This window comes from Marmota monax, unplaced genomic scaffold (genome assembly GCF_021218885.2).
Source record: "Marmota monax isolate L192 unplaced genomic scaffold, Marmota_monax_Labrador192_F-V1.1 WCK01_AAM20220418_F8-fsc00142, whole genome shotgun sequence".
NCBI lineage: Eukaryota > Metazoa > Chordata > Mammalia > Rodentia > Sciuridae > Marmota > Marmota monax.
In genome coordinates this window covers 1841140-1863078 of record NW_026692025.1, presented here as the reverse complement: position 1 = coordinate 1863078, position 21939 = coordinate 1841140, and the positions used below count along the sequence as shown (strand labels likewise).

Sequence of the window (21939 nt, the reverse complement as noted above, 5' to 3'; positions counted from 1 at the left end):
CTCTCGCCCCTCCTCCGCCTCCTCTCCTTCCCCTGGCTCGCCCCTGGGGAGGGCTGGATGGGTGGGGATTCTGGGCCGGTGGCGGAGTCACTGTCGCTTCAGCCAGGCTGCGAAGCGGACGGACGCACCCCGTGCCCCGAGAAGGGGCGCCACCAGGGGAGGAGGAGGAGGGGAAGAGATACCCTCCGCCCGAGAATCTCTCGAGGCTCTCATCTCAGGGGCTAGGGGATTGACAGGAGAGGGAAGCCAAGTTCCTCTATCTGATCTGCGTGAAGAGGCCGCGACCCTGGAGGGCCCTGAGCCCACCCACATCAGGGGCCCTAGGACCACCCCGAGGGCCTAAAGCGACAGTCTTAGGGACCACTGCAAGGTTACCAGTTGCCTAGACAACGAGCCTAGGGGTCAGCAACAGCCCTTTCCAGCACCTGCCTCAGGCATCACTCCTAGCCCCAAGCGTGCCTGCCAGTCCAGGTGACATGCCGGTGCTCTCCACCCCACGGCCCTCGCGGGTGACCATGCTGAGGCGCACAGCTGTGGTCCTGGCCCTCACAGCCTACGGAGTCCACAAAATCTACCCTCTGGTGCGCCAGTGCCTGGCTTCGTCCAGGGGCCCTCAGGTGCCGGCTGGAGACCCCACGCAAGAGGCCCTGGGGGCCACAGCGGCCAAGGCTGGCATGAACAGAGTATTTCTGCAGCGGCTCCTGGTGCTTCTGCGGCTGCTGTTCCCTCGAGTCCTGTGCCGGGAGACTGCGCTGCTGGCACTGCACTCTGCTGCCCTGGTGAGCCGGACTTTCCTGTCGGTATATGTGGCCCGCCTGGACGGTCGGCTGGCCCGCTGCATCGTGCGCAAGGACCCACGGGCCTTCAGCTGGCAGCTGCTACAGTGGCTCCTCATCGCTCTCCCTGCCACCTTCATCAACAGCGCCATTCGCTACCTGGAGGGTCAGCTGGCCCTGTCTTTCCGAAGCCGTCTGGTGGCCCACGCCTACAGCCTCTACTTCTCCCAGCAGACCTACTATAGAGTGAGCAACATGGACGGGCGCCTGCGCAATCCTGACCAGTCTCTGACAGAGGATGTGGTGGCCTTCGCTGCCTCTGTGGCCCACCTCTATTCTAACCTGACCAAGCCACTCCTGGATGTGGCTGTGACCTCCTACACGCTGCTTCGTGCGGCCCGCTCACGTGGAGCTGGTACTGCTTGGCCCTCGGCCATTGCTGGCCTCGTGGTGTTCCTCACGGCCAACGTGCTAAGGGCCTTCTCACCCAAGTTTGGAGAGTTGGTGGCAGAGGAGGCACGTCGCAAGGGGGAGCTGCGCTACATGCACTCTCGTGTAGTGGCCAACTCGGAAGAAATCGCCTTCTATGGGGGCCATGAGGTGGGGCAGTTTGGGGCACTGGGCATGTAATAGAGCATGCAGCTGGGAGGCCCAGGGCAGCCAGCTGCGCAGGGTGGGGAAAGCCCAGGGCTGATTGGGGCTGATGCTAAAGGTGCAGTGGGCCATGGAAAGGGGCCTGGGGATGGGTGAGGCCTTGGATGGCTGTGGTCTTAGGTGCAGAAAAGGAAAAGCAGGACAACCGGGTAGGAGCAGGCCTGTGCTGGCTGCCTGTGCAACTCTGATCCACTTCTGCTTCTTTGCTTTGCTACCTTGGTGAGCTTGCCCTGGACTTGGAGCTGCAGATCCTAGCGGTTTGAGACGCTAGCATTCTGGCTCACCCCAATGCTGCAGCCAGCCAGGAGGAGACTCCTGCCATCTGGGAGCAGAGACAGTAGGACGCAGCCTGCTGCCCAGCCTCTCCCAGGGCCCTTTGAAGGCTGGCGTCCACCAGAGCTGGCCGGCATTACGGGCATGACTCAGCCCAAGCCGAGGTTAACGAGCATCGCCCAGCTCAGCAGCCACTCGGTGGAGGCCGTGGCAGCACTCAGGGTCAAGGCCCAAGGCCGTGGGTCTGCCGAGTTACAGACCAACTTAGCCTCCTACCCGCAGCCCTGGGCTGTGTATACCTAGCCCCAGCCGCCACCGCGGCAGGACACACTTCCTGCCCACCCGGCAGCAGCCCTGCCCCCAGCGTGGCCGCCCTTCCGCCTAGGTCCCAGGCTCAAGGCTCCCTGGTGGGCCTACGCCGATGGGCAGGCACTGGGAAAGGTTACTCCAGGCCAATGCTCCCTTTATCATTGCAGCCCCTCCCCTTCCTCGTGCCTGGGGTTGCAGCTGCCTCAGGTCTTATTCTCTGCAACTCCATTTTCGGTTCCTGAATGCCTTGGGGGGAGGGGCGCGGTGACATCCAACTCCTAAAGGCCAGTGTATATTCCCTAGGTCAGGTGGCCTCTTGCCCCAGGACCCTGTCTCATTGGTTGCACATCAAGTAGAGAATCAGGGTTGCATCTGTTTTTTTTTTTTTTTTTTTAAAAGGGCTTGTCCCTAAACTCTGAACTTCAGAGACATTCCAGGTGGGATCAGGTTTCAGATTAGGAGAAAAGTGCCTGGCCTTCTTCAGTATCCCCTCTCCCGCTTCCCTCTTCTCCTGCATGCCAGGCTGCAGGGCCTTGGCAGGCAGCCATGGCCTTGGGTGAGGTGCTTGGCACATCACCTGCAGCTACATCGTCAGCCTTGGCTGGCACTCCTGCCAACTCCCAGCACGAGCCTGGATCATCAGGGTGCTCAGAGGAGACGCAATCACTTCAGGAACAGGAAATTGGGCCTGAGAAAAGCTTAGCTATGGGAGCAGCACCAGGTGCTAGGGGCAGGTTCTTTGAAGGACTTCCTCTGGCCCTGGCTTCAGGAAGTCATTCATTTGTCAGGGTGGAGGGCCCTGTGTGCATTCTTGGCCAGTCTGGATAGGCCTCAGCTGGAAAGCTGTGTGGGGTGACAGGCCCCCAGAGGTGGGTTGATTGCCCTTGCTGTGCAGACATGTAGCTCACTCAAGTCCCACTGGCTGATGTCCCATGGACAAGGGCCTGGGTTCAGATCAACAGGTTAGGACAGAAGTGACGGACTGGGAAAGGTTACTCCAATGGCCGAACAGCAGAGTATTCTCCTTTTACTAGGGTTTCAATGAGGCTGCTCATTTAAATACACATACATGCACACAACCTCTTGCTTGAGAACAAAGTAAACCTTTCTTAACAAGTCAAAGCATCATTTATAAGAATCTGGTTCTCCTAACAGCCCTGCCGGTGTGTTCCACATTCCTGTACTGCCTGCTTCCTTCAGGCAATGTGAGCTTGGGCAGAGCACTTTGTCTCTCTGGGCCTCAGTGTCCTACAGTGGACATGAGAATACATGTGCTGTGATATGGGTGTAAATCAAATAGATGTGAAAGCACTTGGCATCAGTTAAGCATGGGAGTCAGGGCCAAGGCATGTGTACCTGTACTGAACCAGAAAATATAGGACCCAGTAGCCACCTTGCCAGAAGCACTTTCCAACACCTCTGTCCTCCCCTACCTATCTGACTGCTGCTACCACTCAGTTCCCTACAGAGGCACCTACCCAATCCTGACCTAGCAGGAAGTAGTAGCCAATGCACAAGGGCCTACCCATTGCTGAGGGAGGGAGAACCAGGCTGGGATGCAGACCGCTGGGGAACATACCCTCCTGGTTTGGGTGGGAAAAAGCAGTGCAAGTTTCTCATGGAGAGGAACCCTGGAAAGTAGCCGGAGGTTGTCAAAGCCAAGAGCACTACCTTTTGCTCTCCTGTACTGCTCTTTGCTTAGTTTAGGGTAGAAAAGTTAGAGCTAGCCTGTGTGGTGTCACATACCTGTAATCCCAGTGGCTCAGGAGGCTGAGGCAGGAAGATTTCAAGTTCAAAGCCAGCCTCAGCAACTTAAGTAGGCCGTAAGCAACTCAGTGAGACCCTGTCTCTAAATAATGTATCAAAAAGGGCTGGGGATGTGGCTCAGTGGTTAAGTGCTCCTGAGTTTAATCCCCAGTACCAAAAAAAGAAAGAAAAATTAGAGCTGATGGGGGTGGTGCTGAGGGAGTCCAGAGCCCCTCATGCAGAGGCCACCCAGGGTACAGAGAGGGGAGTGGTGAGTATACTAGCTACAGAGATAGTGGGAAGAGGGGACAGGTACTACACTATGACTTCAGGCAGTCCCTTCTCATCACCACTACCCACATTGGGACATGGCCTCACCCCAATTGTAACCCCCACCTCTTAGCCTGGTCATGGCCATTAAACGGTGAAGTATGTGTGAGCAGTACTTGGAGATTCTCACCATCACCCCCACAGGAGTTGCCACAGGGCCTCTTGGTATGTGTCATCCTGGCAGGTGGAGCTGGCACAGCTGCAGCACTCCTACCAGAACCTGGCTTCGCAGATCAACCTCATCCTTTTGGAACGTCTGTGGTACGTCATGCTGGAGCAATTCCTCATGAAGTATGTGTGGAGTGCCTCGGGCCTGCTCATGGTGGCCGTCCCCATTATCACTGCGACTGGCTACTCAGAGTCAGGTGAGAGCCGGGGCTCTGGGAAAATGAGACAGGGTCCGTTTTTTCCTGTAGTACTGGGTGCTAGGTTTGCAAGGACCCAGTGCTCAGCTGGCCGCCTCCCCATTTGACTGGGGATGTTGAGCCCCTGATGGCATCATAAGATTTACCAGAAGTCAAACTCTTTTCATAGCTCCTTGTTGCCATTCACCCAGCACATTCCTTGTACTGCCCAACCGAGCCTGGGACCACAACCCAGGAACACTGCATGCCACTCCACCATGCACGTGCACCCTTGCCCACCTGTCCTCAGCCCAACTGTAACTTGGAGGTGGGAGGATTTGGAGAGTACCTTGGGTGAGCCCCTTCATGGGCCCAGCCTTGGTTTTCCCACCTCTAAAGTAGTTCTTGCAGGTTTCAGAGGATAGAGATCTATCTCTCTTCCCTGAAGCCTTTTGGGGGAGCAGTAAGCCCATCCTGTTATTGGTCAGGTTGTCTTTGTTCCCATTTTGTTCCTTTACTGGTTTGCAGCTCATTCATTTTAATTTCAGACTTTCAGTAGTTACTCTTGAGAAGTTTCTAAGTCTCAGGTTAATCAATATCTCCCTTCTTCCTAGACTTTAGAACATAGGACCTTAGAGAACCAATCCCCATTGCACAGCTCAGCATGAAGTTTGGTTTCACATGGTTTTTGTTCTTAGCTATGCTTTAGCTGCCACCAGCTAAATGGAAAATGAAGCAAAGTCCCTTGGGTGTGTAGACTTACCTGCTTGGCATTCAGTCATTATACCTCAGTCTGCCTCTCCATGTTCCATTTCCTTCTTCCAGGTAGACATTTTTAAAAAGTTCTTTCAGGATGCATTTCAACCTGGGACATTCTCAATTATTTTGTTGTCTGCAATTGTCTTTATTCCTGAGCTAAGTTTAGGTTGGGTACAGAAATATAGGTGGAAAGTTAATTTCTCTCAGCCCTCTGTCGGTATTCCATTGTCGACTCACTTCCATTACTGTTGGAAAAAAAAAAATCTGTGATTGGTTTAATTGTTAGTAACCTCCATTTTCTCTCTGGGTGCCTTTATAATTTTCTCTTTCCCTGTAGCATTCTGCGTTTAGGTGTAGGTTTCTGTTTCTCCTGCTGGAGACTTCTGTATCCTTCGAAAATTCAGGGTTTTCAGTGTTCTTTCTGCTCACTAATTCTCCAGCTCACCAGTTTTTAATCACATCTAAGTTGAATTTTTTTTTTACTTCTCATTGACTATTTTCTATAAGTTCTATTTGATTCTACTTCAGATAGAAATTTGAAAATAGAACTTTTCAGATTGAAATTTTAAACTGTTTTTGTATCTTATTTGCTCCTCTTTTGTCTGCTCCTTTTATGCTGCATATCATATTAGTCATGCTTATTTCACAGTATCTATCCAAAGACTTGATGATCTGAAGTTCTTGGGGGTCTAATCCACCATCATCTTCCCTGCTGGTCCTCACTCATGGTGGATCATTCCCTTGTGAGAATAGCTGTGGCGTCCATGGAGGGTGTAATTCCTGTGTGCCTCTCTTCTTTTCTTTTGGGCACACGCACCAGGGGTAATTAACTAGTTGTAGGTCATGTTCATGTTAAGCTCTCAGCTTGGGCAGGAAGAGGGTGGTTCCAGGGCTTGGAGGCAATGTTCATTTGAAGCCCAGACATATAATTACCAATTCTTAGAGAAGACCTTTTGCTCAGGGCACCTAGAACCCAGGCAAGGTTGGTGAGACTCCCTGTCTTCTTCCCGAATCTGCTTTCTTTCAAGCACAGTTCTGCTTTAAAAGGTGTTCTAGTTTAGCTAGTTTGATAAGAGGGTTTTCAGTTATACATATATGTATCTAAGCCTGACTTGTTTTAGAAACCGAAGTCTCTCTTATTTTTGTTCCCTCTTTTTTTTTCACTTTGGGGCTTGCATACCTTCAGCTCTGTGTCCCTCTCTGGGTGACACCACCCCCAACCCTCCCTTCCAGAAAAGAAATCTGACTCTGGGGGTTCTACATGCAAAGGGACGCTTTGATTCAGTCATGGGTGCCTGGCACAGCCAGCATACCTGGCCCATGGCACATGGAGCCAGACATGAGGAAACCAACTAGGCTTGTAGGAGATGCAAAGACGGGCAAGTTACTGCCAGGCGTGGTGGCACACATCTATAATTATAGCAACTCAGGAGTTGGAGGCAGGAGGATGGAAAGTTTAAGGACAGCCTCAGTAGTTTAGCAAGACCCTGTCTTCAAATAAAAATAAAAGGGGCCGGGTGCAGTAGCACACACCTGTAATCCCAGCGGCTCAGGAGGCTGAGGTAGGAGAACCGCAAGTTCAAAGACAGCCTCAGTAATGGTGAGGTGATAAGCAACTCAGTGAGACTTTGTCTCTAAATAAAATACAAATTAGGGGGCTGGGGTTGTGGCTCAGCAGTAGAGTGCTCGCCTTGCACATGCGAGATCCTGAGTTTGATCCTCAGCACCACATAAAAATAAATAAGTGAAATAAAGGTATTGTGTTCAAGTACAACTAAAAAATAAATATTTAAAAAAATAAATAAAAATAGGGCTAGGGATGTAGCTCGGTGGCCAAGTGATCCTGAATTCAATCCCTGGCACCAAAGTAAGTAAGTAAGTAAATAAATAAATAAATAAATAAAGTGGTAAATCACCCCTGGGATCAAGCCTCAGTATAAAAAAAAAAAAAAAGAGTGAACTCCTGCCCCTGCCACCTGGCCCTCATAGCTAGTAACCTTTAGAAAATATACAAAGAATGTTCCCATCCTCCTTGCTGGCCCCACTTATGTCTTAGGGGCCTCCTTGTTATTTTCCTAAATACCACGCATTCATGGACTCAGGGTCCTTGCGCCTGCTGTGTGCCCTGCTAGGAATGTTCTTTCCTCTGCTGCCCCTGAGGCTCTGTCCCTTTCTCTGCCAGAGCTTTGCTCCCAGGTATCAGGTAAGCAAGGCCTGCCTTGACCACCATCCCTCTCTCCTTCCTTTCCCCTCTCCCAAACAGCATGTGTCACTTCTTTGTGGAATTCCTCCCTTTCTCCCCGCCTTCCACTGAGAGCTGTATAAGGGTAGAGATGTTTGTCTGTTTTATCCCTGCAGTACCCCTAGTACCTGGAGGCAAGTGAGGGCTCCAGGTGCTTCAAAGAGAGCCAGTGGGAGAAGACAGGCACTTAACTACTAGGGAAGATTTAGATAAGCCTATGTGACAGGCCTGGAGGGCCCAGGAAAGGAACACAACCTATCACCCACTCCAGCCCAGAGGTCTGGCCTGCTCTGCTGCAGCCAGGCCTTCAGCTTCCTAAGGTACTAAAAGGGACCTGCAGGGGGCAGTTAGCTGTGTGAGTTCTGTCTCCAGGAAGGTGCCAGACTTGTGGACCCCTTCCCTTTGTCCACTCTATCAGGACATTGAGGAAGAGGACTTGTATTCCTACCCTTCCTAGAGGGCACTGTGGGAAGAAAGGCTCAGGACCTTAGATTTGGAGAATTAATATTTACCCCACACCCAGTTTATATACCTGGTTTCCTGGGCCAGGCCCCAGTAGGCAATGTGAGGTGCTCTGTCCATCTATTTTTTCCCCTTGCACTATCCCTTTTCCTCCCCTCCCTGTCATTGATCTCTGAGGCTCTCACTTCAGGATCACATATGTCCTTGGATAGTGTTCCTTCCCAGTTCAGTCCCAGGGGCCCTGGGCTCTGGAGCTTCTCTGGTAGTTGCTCACTACCCACCCACCCACACTCCTCATTGCCAGATTTCCAGATTACTTGTGTAAAAACCCTGCCCCTCTGGAGACTCCCAAGGTCAAGCATGGTTGAAGGGCATACAGTGGGATCTAGACTGACAGAAAAGCAGGTTCAGACTGGAGCAGTTCTTAGGAGCAAACAAGATAGCCATTGCCACAGAGGTCAGAGATCATAGCTCAAAGGGCCATGAGGGAGAATGGGCCCCAGGGAGGTCAGGAAGTGAGATATTCATGTTTCAAAGACAGCTCTGGGCATTAGATGAGGAAATCCAGAGGCTGATATGGTACAGTACAGAGGGGCTGGGACAGTCCAGGTGAGAGGAGCTGGTTGTGTCAAGAAACAAAGTCATGTTCCTGTAACTTACTTTCTTAAAGTTATTGAGATGTGATTAACAGACCATGTAATTTAGCCTTTTTTTTTTTTTTTTTTTTTTTTTTTTTTTTTGTGGTACTGGAGAAATGAACCCTGGGGTGCTCTACCACTGACCTAATCCACAGCCATTTCTATTTGTTGTTTTGAGACAGGGTCTCGCTAAGTTGCCCAGGTGGCCTCCAACTTGTAATCCTTTTGCCTTGCTCTCCTGTATATCTGGGATTACAGGCATGCACCACTGCACTGGGATCAATCAGCCTTTAAAAATGGACAATTAAGTGGGTTTTTTAATATATCCACAGAGTTGTGCAACCATCACCACTATCTACATACAGAACATTTTTACACCCTAAAAAGAATCTGCAGACCCATTATCATTCATTCCTTAATCCTTCCCTGCCCAGCCCCTGACACCCACTAATTTACATTCAATCTATGGATTTGCTCATTCTGGACATTTCATAGAAATAGAATCATATGATATGTGACCTTTTGTGACTGGCTTCTTTCACTGAGCATAATTATTTCAAGGTTCATCTATGTGATGAGATGAATCAGTACATCATTCCTTTTTATAGCCAAATAATATTCCATTGTGTGTATATATGTTTTTCTTTGCAGTACTGGGGATTGAACCCAGGAGCATTCTACTGCTAAGCTACATCCCCAGCCCTTTTTAAATTTTATTTTATTATGAAACAGTGTCTCACTAAGTTGTTGAGGCTGGACTCAAACTTGGAGTCCTCCTGCTTTAGCCTCCTGAGTTGCTGGGATTACTGACATGTGACACCATTGCCAGCTTGTACCACAATTTCTTTATCCATTCATCCACCAATGGACATCTGGATTGTTTGCACCTTTTGGCTATACTGGATAGTTCTGCTGTGAGCATTTTTATGTGGACATACAGTTTTGTTTCTCGTAGATATATAGCTAGGAATGAAATTCCTGGGTGGGTCCTCTGGTAATTCTAGTTTTAACTTTGTGAGGAAGTGCCATACTGTTTTCTAGAGCAGCTGCACCATTTTATCTCCCATGTGCAGTGGATAAGGGTCCAACCTCTCATCCTGGCAAGTGCGTATTATTTCCCTATTTTATAGCCACACTTGTGGGGATGAGGTGCTATCTCTGGGTAGTATTCGTTTGTATCTCCCTAATGACTAATGATGTTGAACATTTTTTTCATGAGCTTAATGGCCATTGGCATACGTTCTCTGGACAAATATCTATTCAGATCTTTTGCTGGTTGTTTGATTGGGTTGTCTGTCTTTGGTTGAGTTGTAGAAGTTCTTTATGTATTCTGCATACTACACCTTTACCAGATATGTGGCTTACAAATATTTTCTCCCAGTGCGTATGTTATGTTCTTTCTTTCTTTCTTTTTTTTTCCTGGCAGTACTGAGAATTGAACCCAGAGTGCTCTACCACCAAGCTGCATCCCCAGTCCTTTTTGGGGGAAGGGGGTTGGGGACCAGGGATTGAACTCAGGGGCACTTAACCACTGAGCCACAACCCCAGCCCTTTTAAAACTTTTTTTGTTTTGTTTTGAGTCAGGGTCTCACTAAGTCTTTGGGGTGTCACTAAGTTGTTGAGGTTGCTCTCAAACTTACGATCCTCTTGCCTCAGCCTCTTGAGTCACTGGGATTACAGGCATTCACCACCATACTGGCCCTGTTCACTTTCTTGATGATGTTCTTTGGTGTCCAGAAGTGTTGGATTTTGGTGCTGTTCAATTAATCTATTTTTCTTTAGTTACTTGTGCTTTCGATGTCATAGTTAAGGAACTGTTGCCATATCCAAAGACATGAAGTTTTATCTTTGTTTTCTTCTGATTTTATAGACTTAGCTCTTATACACATCAACCTCTGATCCCCTTGGAGTTAGTTTTGGTATTTGGTGTGAGGTAGGGATCACTCTTATGTGCATGTATGTATCCAGCTTTCTTTCCCCTGGTGGCTCATTTTGACTTTCCACTGTCTCTCCTCCTCCACCCCTTCCACTGGTGGGCAGACTCGGAAGACATGAAGAAGGCAGCCTTGGAGAAGGAAGAGCTTGTGAGTGAGCGCACAGAAGCCTTCACTATTGCCCGCAACCTCCTCACAGCTGCTGCAGATGCCACTGAGCGGATCATGTCATCCTACAAGGAGGTAACCACAGCACAGCCCCCACCCCTGCCAATAGCTGGCCAGAGCTAAGTCCATGCTGCTCTTCTTACAGGTGACAGAGCTAGCTGGCTACACAGCACGGGTTCATGAGATGTTCCAGGTATTTGAAGATGTCCAGCACTGTCGTTTCAAGAGACCAGGCGACACAGAGGACAGTCAGGCATGGTGTGGGACCATGGTACGATCTGGTGTTCGTGTGGAAGGGCCCTTGAAGATCCAAGGTATGGTGGTCTCCCCCACGTAGAGCACCCCCTCTCATCCCTGCCTCACTACTTGCTGCCTGGGCTTTGTTCCCATCCTGACACTCAGGGATTATCCAGTCTATCCAGGAGAGAGGGCTTCCCAGCAGGGTCATTGAAAACTTTCACCAGGTTTAGTGGGGTCCCTAGGGAGGGTTTCTCCAGGAGAGATGCTGGTTCAGCAACGTGCCTTCTTAGAGTCGTTGCTGCCAGCCAGACTGCTAATGCAGCCTCCTGAGTGCCCTGGATGAATTATTGGTTAAGAAAGTGGGGACAAGGGTGTGTAGCCAGGCATGGTGGCATATGCCCATAATTCAGGTACTCAGGAGGCTGAGTCAGGGGAGGATTGCAAGTTCCAGGACAGTCTTAGCAACTCAGAGAGATTCTATCTCGAAATTAAAAATTTAAATGGCTAGGGATATGACTAGTGGTAGAGCACCCGTGGATTCAATCTCCAATATCAAAGAAAGGAAGGAAGTGAGGAGGGAAAGAAGAAGAAGGGGAGGAGGAGGAAGGAGAAGAGAGGAGAGAAAGGCAGGTAGTCCTTGAGTGTAGGGGATCATGCATCCATGAAGGGCAGCCAGAGAAAATTCAAGGCAGTGTGCAAGCATGGAGCGAGAGTTTAGCCAGCTGTCAGATTACAATAATACAATAGGAAGAGGGACCTGGACATTGGAGTTGGCTTTGACATGGTGCCAGGAGGGTAGAGCCACAGAGCAGGAGTAGACACTCGATGCCACTGGTTCCAAGAAGACCACAGGGTGGCAGCCCACACACAGTACTAGACACTAGGAAAGGGGAGATCTGCCTGTCAGAAGGCCTGGCTGTTTTACCCAAGGACCTAGTACTGCACCATGCCAATTGAATATACACTGGATTGCTACTGGGGAAGCAAGGGAGGGCAGCCAGGGGCACACAGAACCCACCAAAACACTGCTGCCTATCCTCCCTCCTTGCACTCTTTCTGCAGGCAAAGTAGTAGACGTGGAGCAGGGGATTATCTGCGAGAACATCCCCATCATCACGCCCACAGGAGAGGTCGTAGTGGCCAGCCTCAACATCAGGGTAGGTCAGTGGGCTGGGAATGTGATAGAGTACTTGCCTGGCTTATGTGAGGCCCTAGGTTCCATCTCCAGCACAAATAAATAAGTAAATAAATAAATAAAAATCACAGGTTGAGCAGGGAAAGCGTGCCTGATGAGGAAGTGCTTATCACGTAGACTTAGTTGACAGGTCCAGGATACATGGCTTTGGGTCCTGGCCATCTGCCATCTGCAAGCCCAAGCCTTTGGCTTCCCATCTGACTGTGCTGGCAGTAGCCATTGTCCCCAGATGTACATGGCAGATGGGTCAAGGTCAAGATGAGAGACCAATGTGCCTCTGTGTTCTGAGGCAATAGAGTCAGAGCTGATAAAAGAGACTAACTGTCACCAAGATTGGCCAAGTGTTTTTGGTCTGATTGTTGCCAGCTTCCAAACATCCTGAAAGAGCCAAGACTTGGGGGCTCTCATTCCACTCCAGCTGCAGGGGAGGAGATTGCTGCTCTCTCTATCTGGGGCCCTCTGCTCTCCAGGCTAGGTACCTGTCCCATCTGCTTTGAGAAGCTCCCTGTACAGGGTCTATGTGGTGGGCACAGAGCTATTCACTGAGGAGTGCTCTCAGGCCCTGGAGAGGTTGTGGAATGGAGTTTCTGGGAGCTAAACCATCTACTGAGCAATGGAGTAAGAGGAAGAATGAGCAGGGGAATGGGGAGGAAGTAAGAGGGATTCATTCCTTTCTTCATTCATTTGACCAATGTTCCCTGAACTCTGGGCTGAGTACTGGAAACCAGAGATAAATTAGGAGGCCCATGCCCTCAAGGTGTCCTCACTCTGGGGGGCACTACAGTGTTACAAAGGACCCCAATTAGACAGCTGTCCAGAGTATAGCAGGGGCTGAAAAAATAATAGTCACCATCCTAGGGGTGAGTGGAGGTCCAGTGAAGCTTCACTTAGGAGTCACAGACAGGAGGATGGGTAGACATGACTGGAATAAAGGACTGAGGGAGGAAGCACCAGGGCCTGCCATGTTCCTGCAGGGAAGGGCAAGAGGAGGGGGGAGTGCCTAGGCCTGGAGGGGACGAAGATGGGAGAAGGCCCCTGAGAGCCAGATGGAGGCAGGGCATGTGTCACTATCCAACGTAGCACAACACAGTGATGTGATCCACATCACCCCTAGTATTGGTCACTCTAGGGGCTGGGAAGCAGCCAGTTGCTAGTGGATCCAAGATGAGTGGTTTCCAGGCTAACCTGGAAGAAGCCCAAGGAGGCAAAGATCCGGAGGTGAAAAGGGACACAGCTGGTTAGAAAACAAGGCCAGGGGAGAAGGGGCAGTGGCGGGTGGAAGAGTAGGGGCAGAGTCCTGAGTGATCCTGTAGCCCTCTTGTCTCCTCTTGCCCTCTGGAGTTAAGAGTCACATGATGGTGTGAATGTTCTGGGGCTGGCCTACAAAGTTACCACAGACTGGGTGGTTTTAGCACCAGAAATGGACTCTTCCCAGTTCTGGAGGCCAGATGTGTACATCAAGGTGCTGAGGTGCTGGCAGGATGGGTTCCCTCTGGGGGCTGTGTGGGAGAATCTGGCATGGGCCCCTCCCAGCTTCTGGTTTGCAGCAAATCCTAGGCGTTCCTTTGCTTCTGCTGCACCACCCCGACCTGTCTTCACATGACGTCCTCCCTCTGCATGTGTCTGTGTGCAAATCTCCCCTTCTGGTAAGGACACCAGCCTTGTTGGATGAGAGACAACTCCAGTAGGACTGCCTGTTAATTTAACCAGTTGTATCTGCAACAACCCAATCTCCAAATAAGGTCACACTCGGAGGGAGTGGGGGTGAGGATTCCAACACATGAATTTGGGGGACAAAATTTGACTCATTACACTGCCCAAAGTAAACCAAATGCTAGAACCTTAAATCTTCCCAGGAGCCCTGTGCATGGTGTTGTTATCTGTGGCTTTCACGGATAAGGAAACACACACTGAGAGAGGGAAGACACAATGTGTGACCATGCTGGTGGTGGCCAGGGAATCTCTGCTCCAGGGTGCCTAACTCCATGCCCTGGGCTCTCCCTAACACCTGCCAGCTCCGGTGCTCACTGTGAATCTGGCAGGCTGGGACAGAGCCTCGCTGCACTCTGACCCCTCCTTCCTATGCACCACATTTCCCTAAGTCCAGCACAGATAACGCAGCAGGCTAACCAGGAACCTGGAGGACTCTGACGTGCTTGATGCTAAGCCCACGGGCCACAGAGGCATTTTGTGTCCCCCTGGCACCTGTGGACGTGAAGAGGACTATGGGGGCAGGGAGATGGGCAGTGGAGATTTGGATTGTAAGTGAGAACTGTAAGGAAAGTGTCTCGCCCTGGGCAGCTCCTAAAAGGGATTGGGGCTCTTGATCCTGTGCTTGGACTCCCAGTGAAGTGGAATTTAGGGTAACATTGACTGTCTTGGAACACACCCTTCCTCTTGTGCTGGCCTGTGCTTTCTGGGCATACTGGGACCTTAGGGAACAGGACCAGGTCTTGTCTATTTCCTTGCATGTTGGGCCAGGTGTTCGTTTAGGGCTCTGGATGCTGGACCCCATCCCTCTGATCCTAAAATCCCTTACCAAAAGATTGAGAATGGCCTGTCTGCCAGCCTAGGACAGAGGGAGCCTTCTGAGGCTAGGAAGGAAGCCACAGGGTGTGACAAAGGAGGCCCATGCCTAGGTGTCACAGTCTGCTGCCTCGCTGCCTCTGCAGGTAGAAGAAGGCATGCACCTGCTCATCACGGGCCCCAATGGCTGTGGCAAGAGCTCTCTTTTCCGGATCTTGGGCGGGCTCTGGCCCACGTACGGTGGTGTACTCTATAAGCCCCCACCCCAGCGTATGTTCTACATCCCACAAAGGTAAGGAAGCCAGCCACAGGAGAGGCCTCCCCAGCAGGCTGCTGGAGATGGAGCCCTGTTCCCAGATATCTGTGCCCCACCTCTTCCCACCTGTGCACTGGGAGGCTTACAACAGAGGTCCAGGGAAATATTAGAATCTGCCCCTTAGGAAAAGATACAAGACATTATCTCTGAGCTGGTCAGGGGCTATGAGGCCTGTGCCCTCCCTTCCCACCCCCATCCGCTCTGTCCATTTAAGATCTGGGTGGGAGGGTTGGTGCACGGGTACCCACAGATGTTGGGGGGTGCACACACACTGTATGCCTGCACGTTAATGTATGTGTGGTGCGCATGTTAGTGTGGGTGGGTGTATGGGCATGGTGGGCATGTACCACCTAGAAGGCTCTGTGTTCAGCCAGGGCCACCATAGAGCCCACTCAGGCACAGACACCCTCACAGAAACAGGGCCACGCTGCCCTCAGTGAACACTCAGCTTTCCCACAGGCCCTACATGTCCGTGGGCTCCTTGCGTGACCAGGTGATCTACCCGGACTCAGTGGAGGACATGCGGAGGAAGGGCTACTCCGAGCAGCAGCTGGAAGCCATCCTGGACATCGTTCACCTCCACCATATCCTGCAGCGGGAAGGAGGTAGGGGTGGGGCTGCTATCCAGTTTATCATCCACTGCAGGGAGCAATCAATTGCCCTTTGTTCCAAGACCCTGATGGGGAACCTGTTGCCACCCCCAGCCCAGGGGGATGAGGATAATCTCAGCAAATAAGAGTCCAAAGTGCTTGCTGCAAGCCCCACCTACCAGGAAGGACAGGCAGTAAACAGGTAGCCCCAAGGGGACTTTCAACAAGGCTCTCTTTAGGAGCCCCGGACACCCTTTCTCAGAGAAGAGAGGCCTGAGCCAAGAACCGTGGAACATTAAAAAGTCACCCAACCTGGGAACCAAGGGACTGCAGGGCAGAGTATAGCATAGGCTCTGTGGCAGGGAGATGCTGGCTCACAGTGGGCCATGGAAGCCTGGACTTGCCCTGAGAGGCATCAAAAGCCCTTAGAAGGGTATAGTCAGAGAAAGTGACAGGTTAGTTTTGCATTTCAACAAGATGGCCCTCCTCCAGGCAATGGGCGAGTGCTCTGGCCAGGCTGTGTATGCAGAGGCTTGAAATGTGGATGGGGAGAGCAGAGTCAGAGGGGACTCTTGGAAGAGTCCTTAGGAGGGAGGGACAGCTGGCAAAAGAAGTTGTTTCAGAGAAGAAAAGGCTTATGGAGGGACAGTGCTTGTCTGCAATGTCCATTGTGCCCAGGGGAAGAAAGAGAGGGCTGCCCAACTACAGGCACAGAATGGAGGCTATTGCTGAGTTTCTTAATGAAGTCTAAGCATCTGGGTTCCGTTTCCTGCCTCCCCCACTTAGATAGAAGATGCCCTTGCACAAAGACCTCACTTCTCTGACTCTTCACCTGCAGCATTAAATGCAATAACTCCTGTGAGGAGCACTAGTGCATTTTCAAAAAATGGCAGGGGGTATGAGGATTCAGGAAGATTTTTCCCCAGGTATTGTCACCTGCCCATACAGAAAAGGGGAACAAGAGGTGAGGTTACTGCAGCTCTGCTCACTTCGGAGCTTCATCCCCATATTTCCCCTGGCCTGGCCTTACTTCTTTTGTTCCTGCCACCTTCAACCTGGAAGGACATCCCTGCTCCTGCCCTCTGTGGTGCCCCTGAAGGCCTAGGACCTGTGGCTAGTCATCACAACCTACTAGGACTGAGTTTAGCTATAACAGAATTATGCTGTCCCATAGTGACTCAAAAGTTTAGCCTACTGTGCTGAGTCCCAAAAAAAAGTAGGCCACAGTTGGAGGGGGTGGCCCCTCTCTGTGCAGGCTCTGGGAATCCAGGCTATTCTATTATGTATGGCCTCCATTCCCAAAGTCACTTCATGATCCAAGACAGCTGGGGCAGCCATCACATACATGTCCCCTACTATGAGATAAAGGAAGTAGAGGGGAGAGGCTTGCCTTCTATCTTTCAAAGAAGGTTCCATCAGCTGCCACATGTGTGACACTCACATTCCTATCCCATTGTACAGAATTTAGTCACACAGTAATACCTCACTGCAGGGCAAGCTAGAAAGTACTCTTTTGGGGGACGCAGGAGTACTGGGCATTGAACTCAGGGCACTTGGCCACTAAGCCACATCCTCAGCCCTATTTTGTATTTTATTTAGAGACAGGGTCTCACTAAGTTGCTTAGCGTCTTGGTTTTGCTAAGGCTGGCTTTGAACTTGTGATCTTCCTGCCTTAGCCTCCCAAGGCCCTGGGATTACAGGCATGTGCCAGGGTACCCAGTGGAAAATAGAATCTTGATGGTTTGATTCTGAGCTGCCACGTGCCCTGGCAAAACTTCTAGTCCTGTGGGAAGGCAGATGGATGATAGGAGAGGAGGCACCCCTTCTGCACAACCATCCTGACAAATCACCCTACTCATCTGCCTGCTCAGACAACCTGGAAGCCCTGCCAAGGCACTGGCACCAGACCATGCTATGTAGCTCAGTCCTTCCAGCAAGGAGCTCCATTCAGGGGAGACCACTCTGTCCATCCCTGGGGCTCTCTGCCATGGGCATCTGCTGCCCACTGAAGGAGGTATTGGCAAGCTCTTCATTGGCACCCCACTGGGGCTACACATAGGGAGCCTCAACAACAGAAGTGCATCTTCTCCCAGTTCAGGAGGCTGGACATCCAAGTTCAAGGAGTTGGCAGGGCTGATTCCTTCTGAGGCATTGAGGGAAGAATCTGCTCCAAGCCTCTCTGCTTGGCTAATTGAAGCCATCTTCTCTGTCTCTTCATACTGTCTTCCACCTCTGCTTGTCTCTGTGTCCAAACTTCCCCTTTTCATAACACACCAGTCATATTGGATTAGAACCACCCTAATGGTCTCATATTAACTAATTACACCTGCACTAACCCTATTTCCGAAGAAGGTTGCATTCTCAGAAATAGAACTGTAATATGTCTTTTTGGGGAGGAAGAATTCTGGTCCCAACTCTTTCAGTTATTAAAGTATCACAGACAAGGACACAGCAGAAGTAGGCAACTGGACAAGCTCCTTTGGGGTTCAAATGTGCCCTGTCTTTCCATCATCCTTGTTACCCTAGCTCTCCCTGCATAAGCCCCAGCATCCCTGCCCCTCACACACATGCACTGGGTCCTGTTGAATTGAGTGGAGCTCCTTGCCCTCTGGCCAGGTTGGGAGGCCATATGTGACTGGAAGGATGTCCTGTCAGGGGGTGAGAAGCAAAGAATCGGCATGGCCCGCATGTTCTACCACAGGTAAGCCTCTGGTGGTCGGGCCATCTGGGGTGGTCCAAGCCAGTAACAGAGAGAAATTGGTGCTCCCTAGGGCCTTCCTCAAGTCAAAGGCACCTTCCAGGAGGAGCCTTGATTCTACCCTGAACGTAGCTGGGTGGGGTTGGAGCCTGGTCAGGGGTTGGCAATGGAGGGCCACAATGTCTCTCTGTTGGCCATCTTCCACCAAGGCCCAAGTACGCCCTCTTGGACGAGTGCACCAGTGCTGTAAGCATAGACGTGGAAGGCCAGATCTTCCAGGCGGCCAAGGATGCAGGCATCGCGCTGCTCTCCATTACCCACCGGCCCTCCCTATGGTAGGTGCCTCAGAGAGGTCCACTCTTGGAGGAGGGGGATGGGGCTGCCACCCAAGGAGGGGAGGGCAGCTACCCACAAACATCCCTGTCCTTCTCCCGGCCAGGAAGTACCACACACATTTGCTGCAGTTTGATGGGGAGGGGGGCTGGAAGTTCGAGAAGCTGGACTCAGCTGCCCGCCTGAGCCTGACCGAGGAGAAGCAGCGTCTGGAGCAGCAGCTGGCTGGCATTCCCAAGATGCAGCGGCGCCTCCAGGAGCTCCGCCAAATCCTGGGAGAGGCCATGGCCCCCCAGCAGCCCCCAGCAGCTAGCCTCCCAGGCCCTGGTGTCCCCACTTGATGAGGACCCAGTCCCTTGGCCCTCCCCTTCCCCAGGCTCTCTGATCACATGAAGGAAACTGCAGCTCCCACCCTGTCCTCACAGGCCCTGCATGCCTTTACCTCTTCCTGGCCTCCTTGCTGGGGGTCTGCCCTTTGTAGAAGACCCCAGGGAACCTGTCTTCTTCCCCATACCACCACCCCCAGGCAAGTAGGAATGGAGGGTGGCACCCTACTTCCTGCCCCCAACTGTCTATCACTCTGGGGGCTGCTCTACAGTAACTGTCCTGTTCAGGGCAGCAAGTCCTTTACTTTTCTCTGGGGGCGGGGTGGTGAGCCCACAGTCCTGACCCTGCACCTATGTATGGTTGAGCCATACACAGGAAGCAATCAGGGACCCCTCAGGCCCCTGCTCACTGCCACAGCCAGAGACTTGGCAAGCCTGGTGACTGTGTGTCATCTGCCTCCTGAAATTCAAGTTCCTGTTATTACCTCTTCAATACCTTGCAGACCCCATGGTCCTTCCTTCTATTGCCACCTTCCAGGGTAGCCAGCCAAGGCCCCTGTTCCAGGAAGCATCTTTCCTGCCATAGAAGCAACCAGATGGGGCCCAGGGCCAGCCAGTCCCATGCGTGCATCTTCTCCCCCATGGTGGTCGCATAGAGCCCTGGGGAGAAAGAATGGCTCAGCATTCCTCCCAGCCACAAGAATGTAGCCTGGCTGGTTCACTCCCTTGCTTTCTCTCCTTCTACAGCCTAATTTATTGGATTCCCTGTTTGTAGCCATCTAAATTGCCAATGTGAGCACCCTGCCAGCAGGGGAGGCCACCAGGCGCAGTCCCTCCAGCTGCCCAGCCTCTGAGGCCACAGGCCCTGTTCCCACGGGTGCCAAGCCTGGCCCCCCCACCAGCCTATACTGCCAGCCGCCACTGGGGGGCGTGCTCTGCCTGCCAGGGGGAGTAAGGGCACAGTGTTTCCTGCTCAGTGCCAAAGAGGGGTCCTAGGGGGTGCTGTCTCTACCAAGCCAGCCCTTGCCAAGAGAGACCCCACCACCGCTGTGTGCCTTTCCTGGGCCCTCAGCCTGTGGGCGGGGGCACCCCCCTTAGTCCCCTCAGTAAAAACATCCTACAGAAAATGCAGTGTCGCCTCCCTGCCTGTGTCCTGTTGTGGGGGAGGAGGGCAAGAGGTTGGCTGTGGGACAATTTGAGAAAGGAGTGTACCTAGTTTCCCAAGGCCCTCAGGGAGAAATCGCCTCAGCCACCACCTTTATTCTACCTGAAGCCAGGTTCAGTGCTTTCTCTGGATGACTCTCTGAATGGAAATGTTCTTGGGTTACATTCACATGGTGTTGGGGCAGGGGAACTGACAATGACATTTCACAAAAATATTGACTGAGCCAAAGCAGGACTTAGCCTGGTGCTGGAGAGAGGGGATTACCCCCAGTCACTCAGGAGGAGTTGTGGAGAGGAATGCTGTGGAAAGCCAGCAAGCTGCCAAGAAGCAGGAGGGCTCAACCCTGGCCAGTCCTGAGCAGCAGGGAAGGCTGAGTCACAACGCAGGGGTGCTGTGCTTCTAAACCTTCTAGGAAGAGGGAACCACCTCTTGTGCAAAGGCCCAGCAGTAGTGAATGGGGGCAAAATACAGGGTATGATGGCCTGTGGGGGGAAGGAGGAGCTGACTGGTAGGTCTTCCTAAGGAGCCTGGAGTTTGCCTGGAGGCAGCAAGAAGCCACCAAAGAGTTCTCTCCAAGGTGGAACGAGCATGGGGTTCTGTTCTGCCTAAAGCAGGCCATGAGACTTCATCTGGAGAGTCAGTGAAAGACCAGAGCACACTGCTGCTGGGAATGGAAGGGGTGGCAGGAGAGCAGTGTGGCCAGCCTGGGGAAGCTGAGCAGAATTCCTGCTGGCCCAGCACTCCCACCCTGGCCTTGCACCAAAGAGAACCGAGAACAGCCATGCAGGAAAACATGAATATCCATAGCAGGCCAAGTGTCCACTGACAGATGGGTGGACAAAATGTGGCATATCCACAATGCAATATCATTCAGCCATAAAAGGGAAGGAAACGCTAGTGCGCTCCTGCAAGCATGAATCTTGAAGACGTGATGCTTCCTAAGACAACCAAAGGCTGCGTGTTATATAATTCCACTTAAATGAAATGTTCACAATAGGCAAATCCATGGAGACACAAAGCAGATCAGTAATTGCCAGAACTGGGGGGATAGGAAGGAAATGGGTCGAAGGTGTACCTTTTGGGGAGGGGTACAGGGGATTGAACCAAAAGGCACTTAACCACTCAGGCACATCCGCAGCTTGCTTGCTTGCTTGCTTATTTATTTATTCATTCATTCGTTCATTCATTCATTTAGGTCCTGAGGATTGAACTCAGGGATGCTTTCCCACTGAGTCATATTTTCAGCCTTTTTTTATTTTTTATCTAGAGACGGGATCTTGCTAGGTTGCTCAGGGTCTCACTAAATTGCTGAGGCTGGCGTTGAACTAATGATCCTCCTGCTGCAGCCTCCCAAGCTGCTGGGATTACAGGTGTGTGCCACTGCGCCCAGCTTTATTTTTTATTTTGAGACAAGGTCTTCCTAAGTTGCTGAGGGCCTGGCTAAGTTGCTGAGGCTGTTTTATGAACTTGCAATCCTCTTGCCTCAGCCTCCTGAACCACTGGGATTACAGATGTGCACCACCATGTCCATCTCAAATAGTGGACTTTAAAGAAATTAATTTTATGTCATGTGAATTTCACCTCAAAAACATATGATAGGGAATTACAGTGGATAGATATATACATGCATATGTCAACTTGTGGATTTATGAGAAGGTGATAGATTGATAGATGATACAAAATAGATGATTAATTGATAAATAGATGATAGAGAGGGAAGATAAATGATAGAGCCTGGCACAGTGTACACAGTTGCAATCCCATCTACTCAGGAGACTGAAGCAGTGGCATCCCAGGTTTGAGGCCAGCCTCAACAATTTAGTGAGACTCTGTCTCAAAATATAAAATAAGAAAAAGACTAGGGCCAGGTATCGTGGCATATTCCTGTAATCCTAGTCTTGGGAGACTGAGGCAG

At 51.4% G+C, this 21939-nt stretch overlaps 1 protein-coding gene across 1 annotated transcript; it reads left to right on the top strand.

Annotated features, from left to right (window-relative positions):
* The first annotated feature begins 24 nt into the window (after nucleotides 1-24).
* Nucleotides 25-19990, top strand: Abcd1 (ATP binding cassette subfamily D member 1). Its single transcript, XM_058582478.1, has 10 exons — nucleotides 25-1376; nucleotides 4273-4453; nucleotides 10574-10710; nucleotides 10781-10949; nucleotides 11938-12036; nucleotides 14747-14888; nucleotides 15372-15517; nucleotides 18119-18203; nucleotides 18410-18535; nucleotides 18640-19990. Exons 1-10 carry the CDS (start codon nucleotides 477-479, stop codon nucleotides 18872-18874), a joined length of 2220 nt encoding a protein of 739 aa, XP_058438461.1. The 5' UTR covers nucleotides 25-476; the 3' UTR covers nucleotides 18875-19990.
* The last annotated feature ends 1949 nt before the right edge of the window (nucleotides 19991-21939 follow it).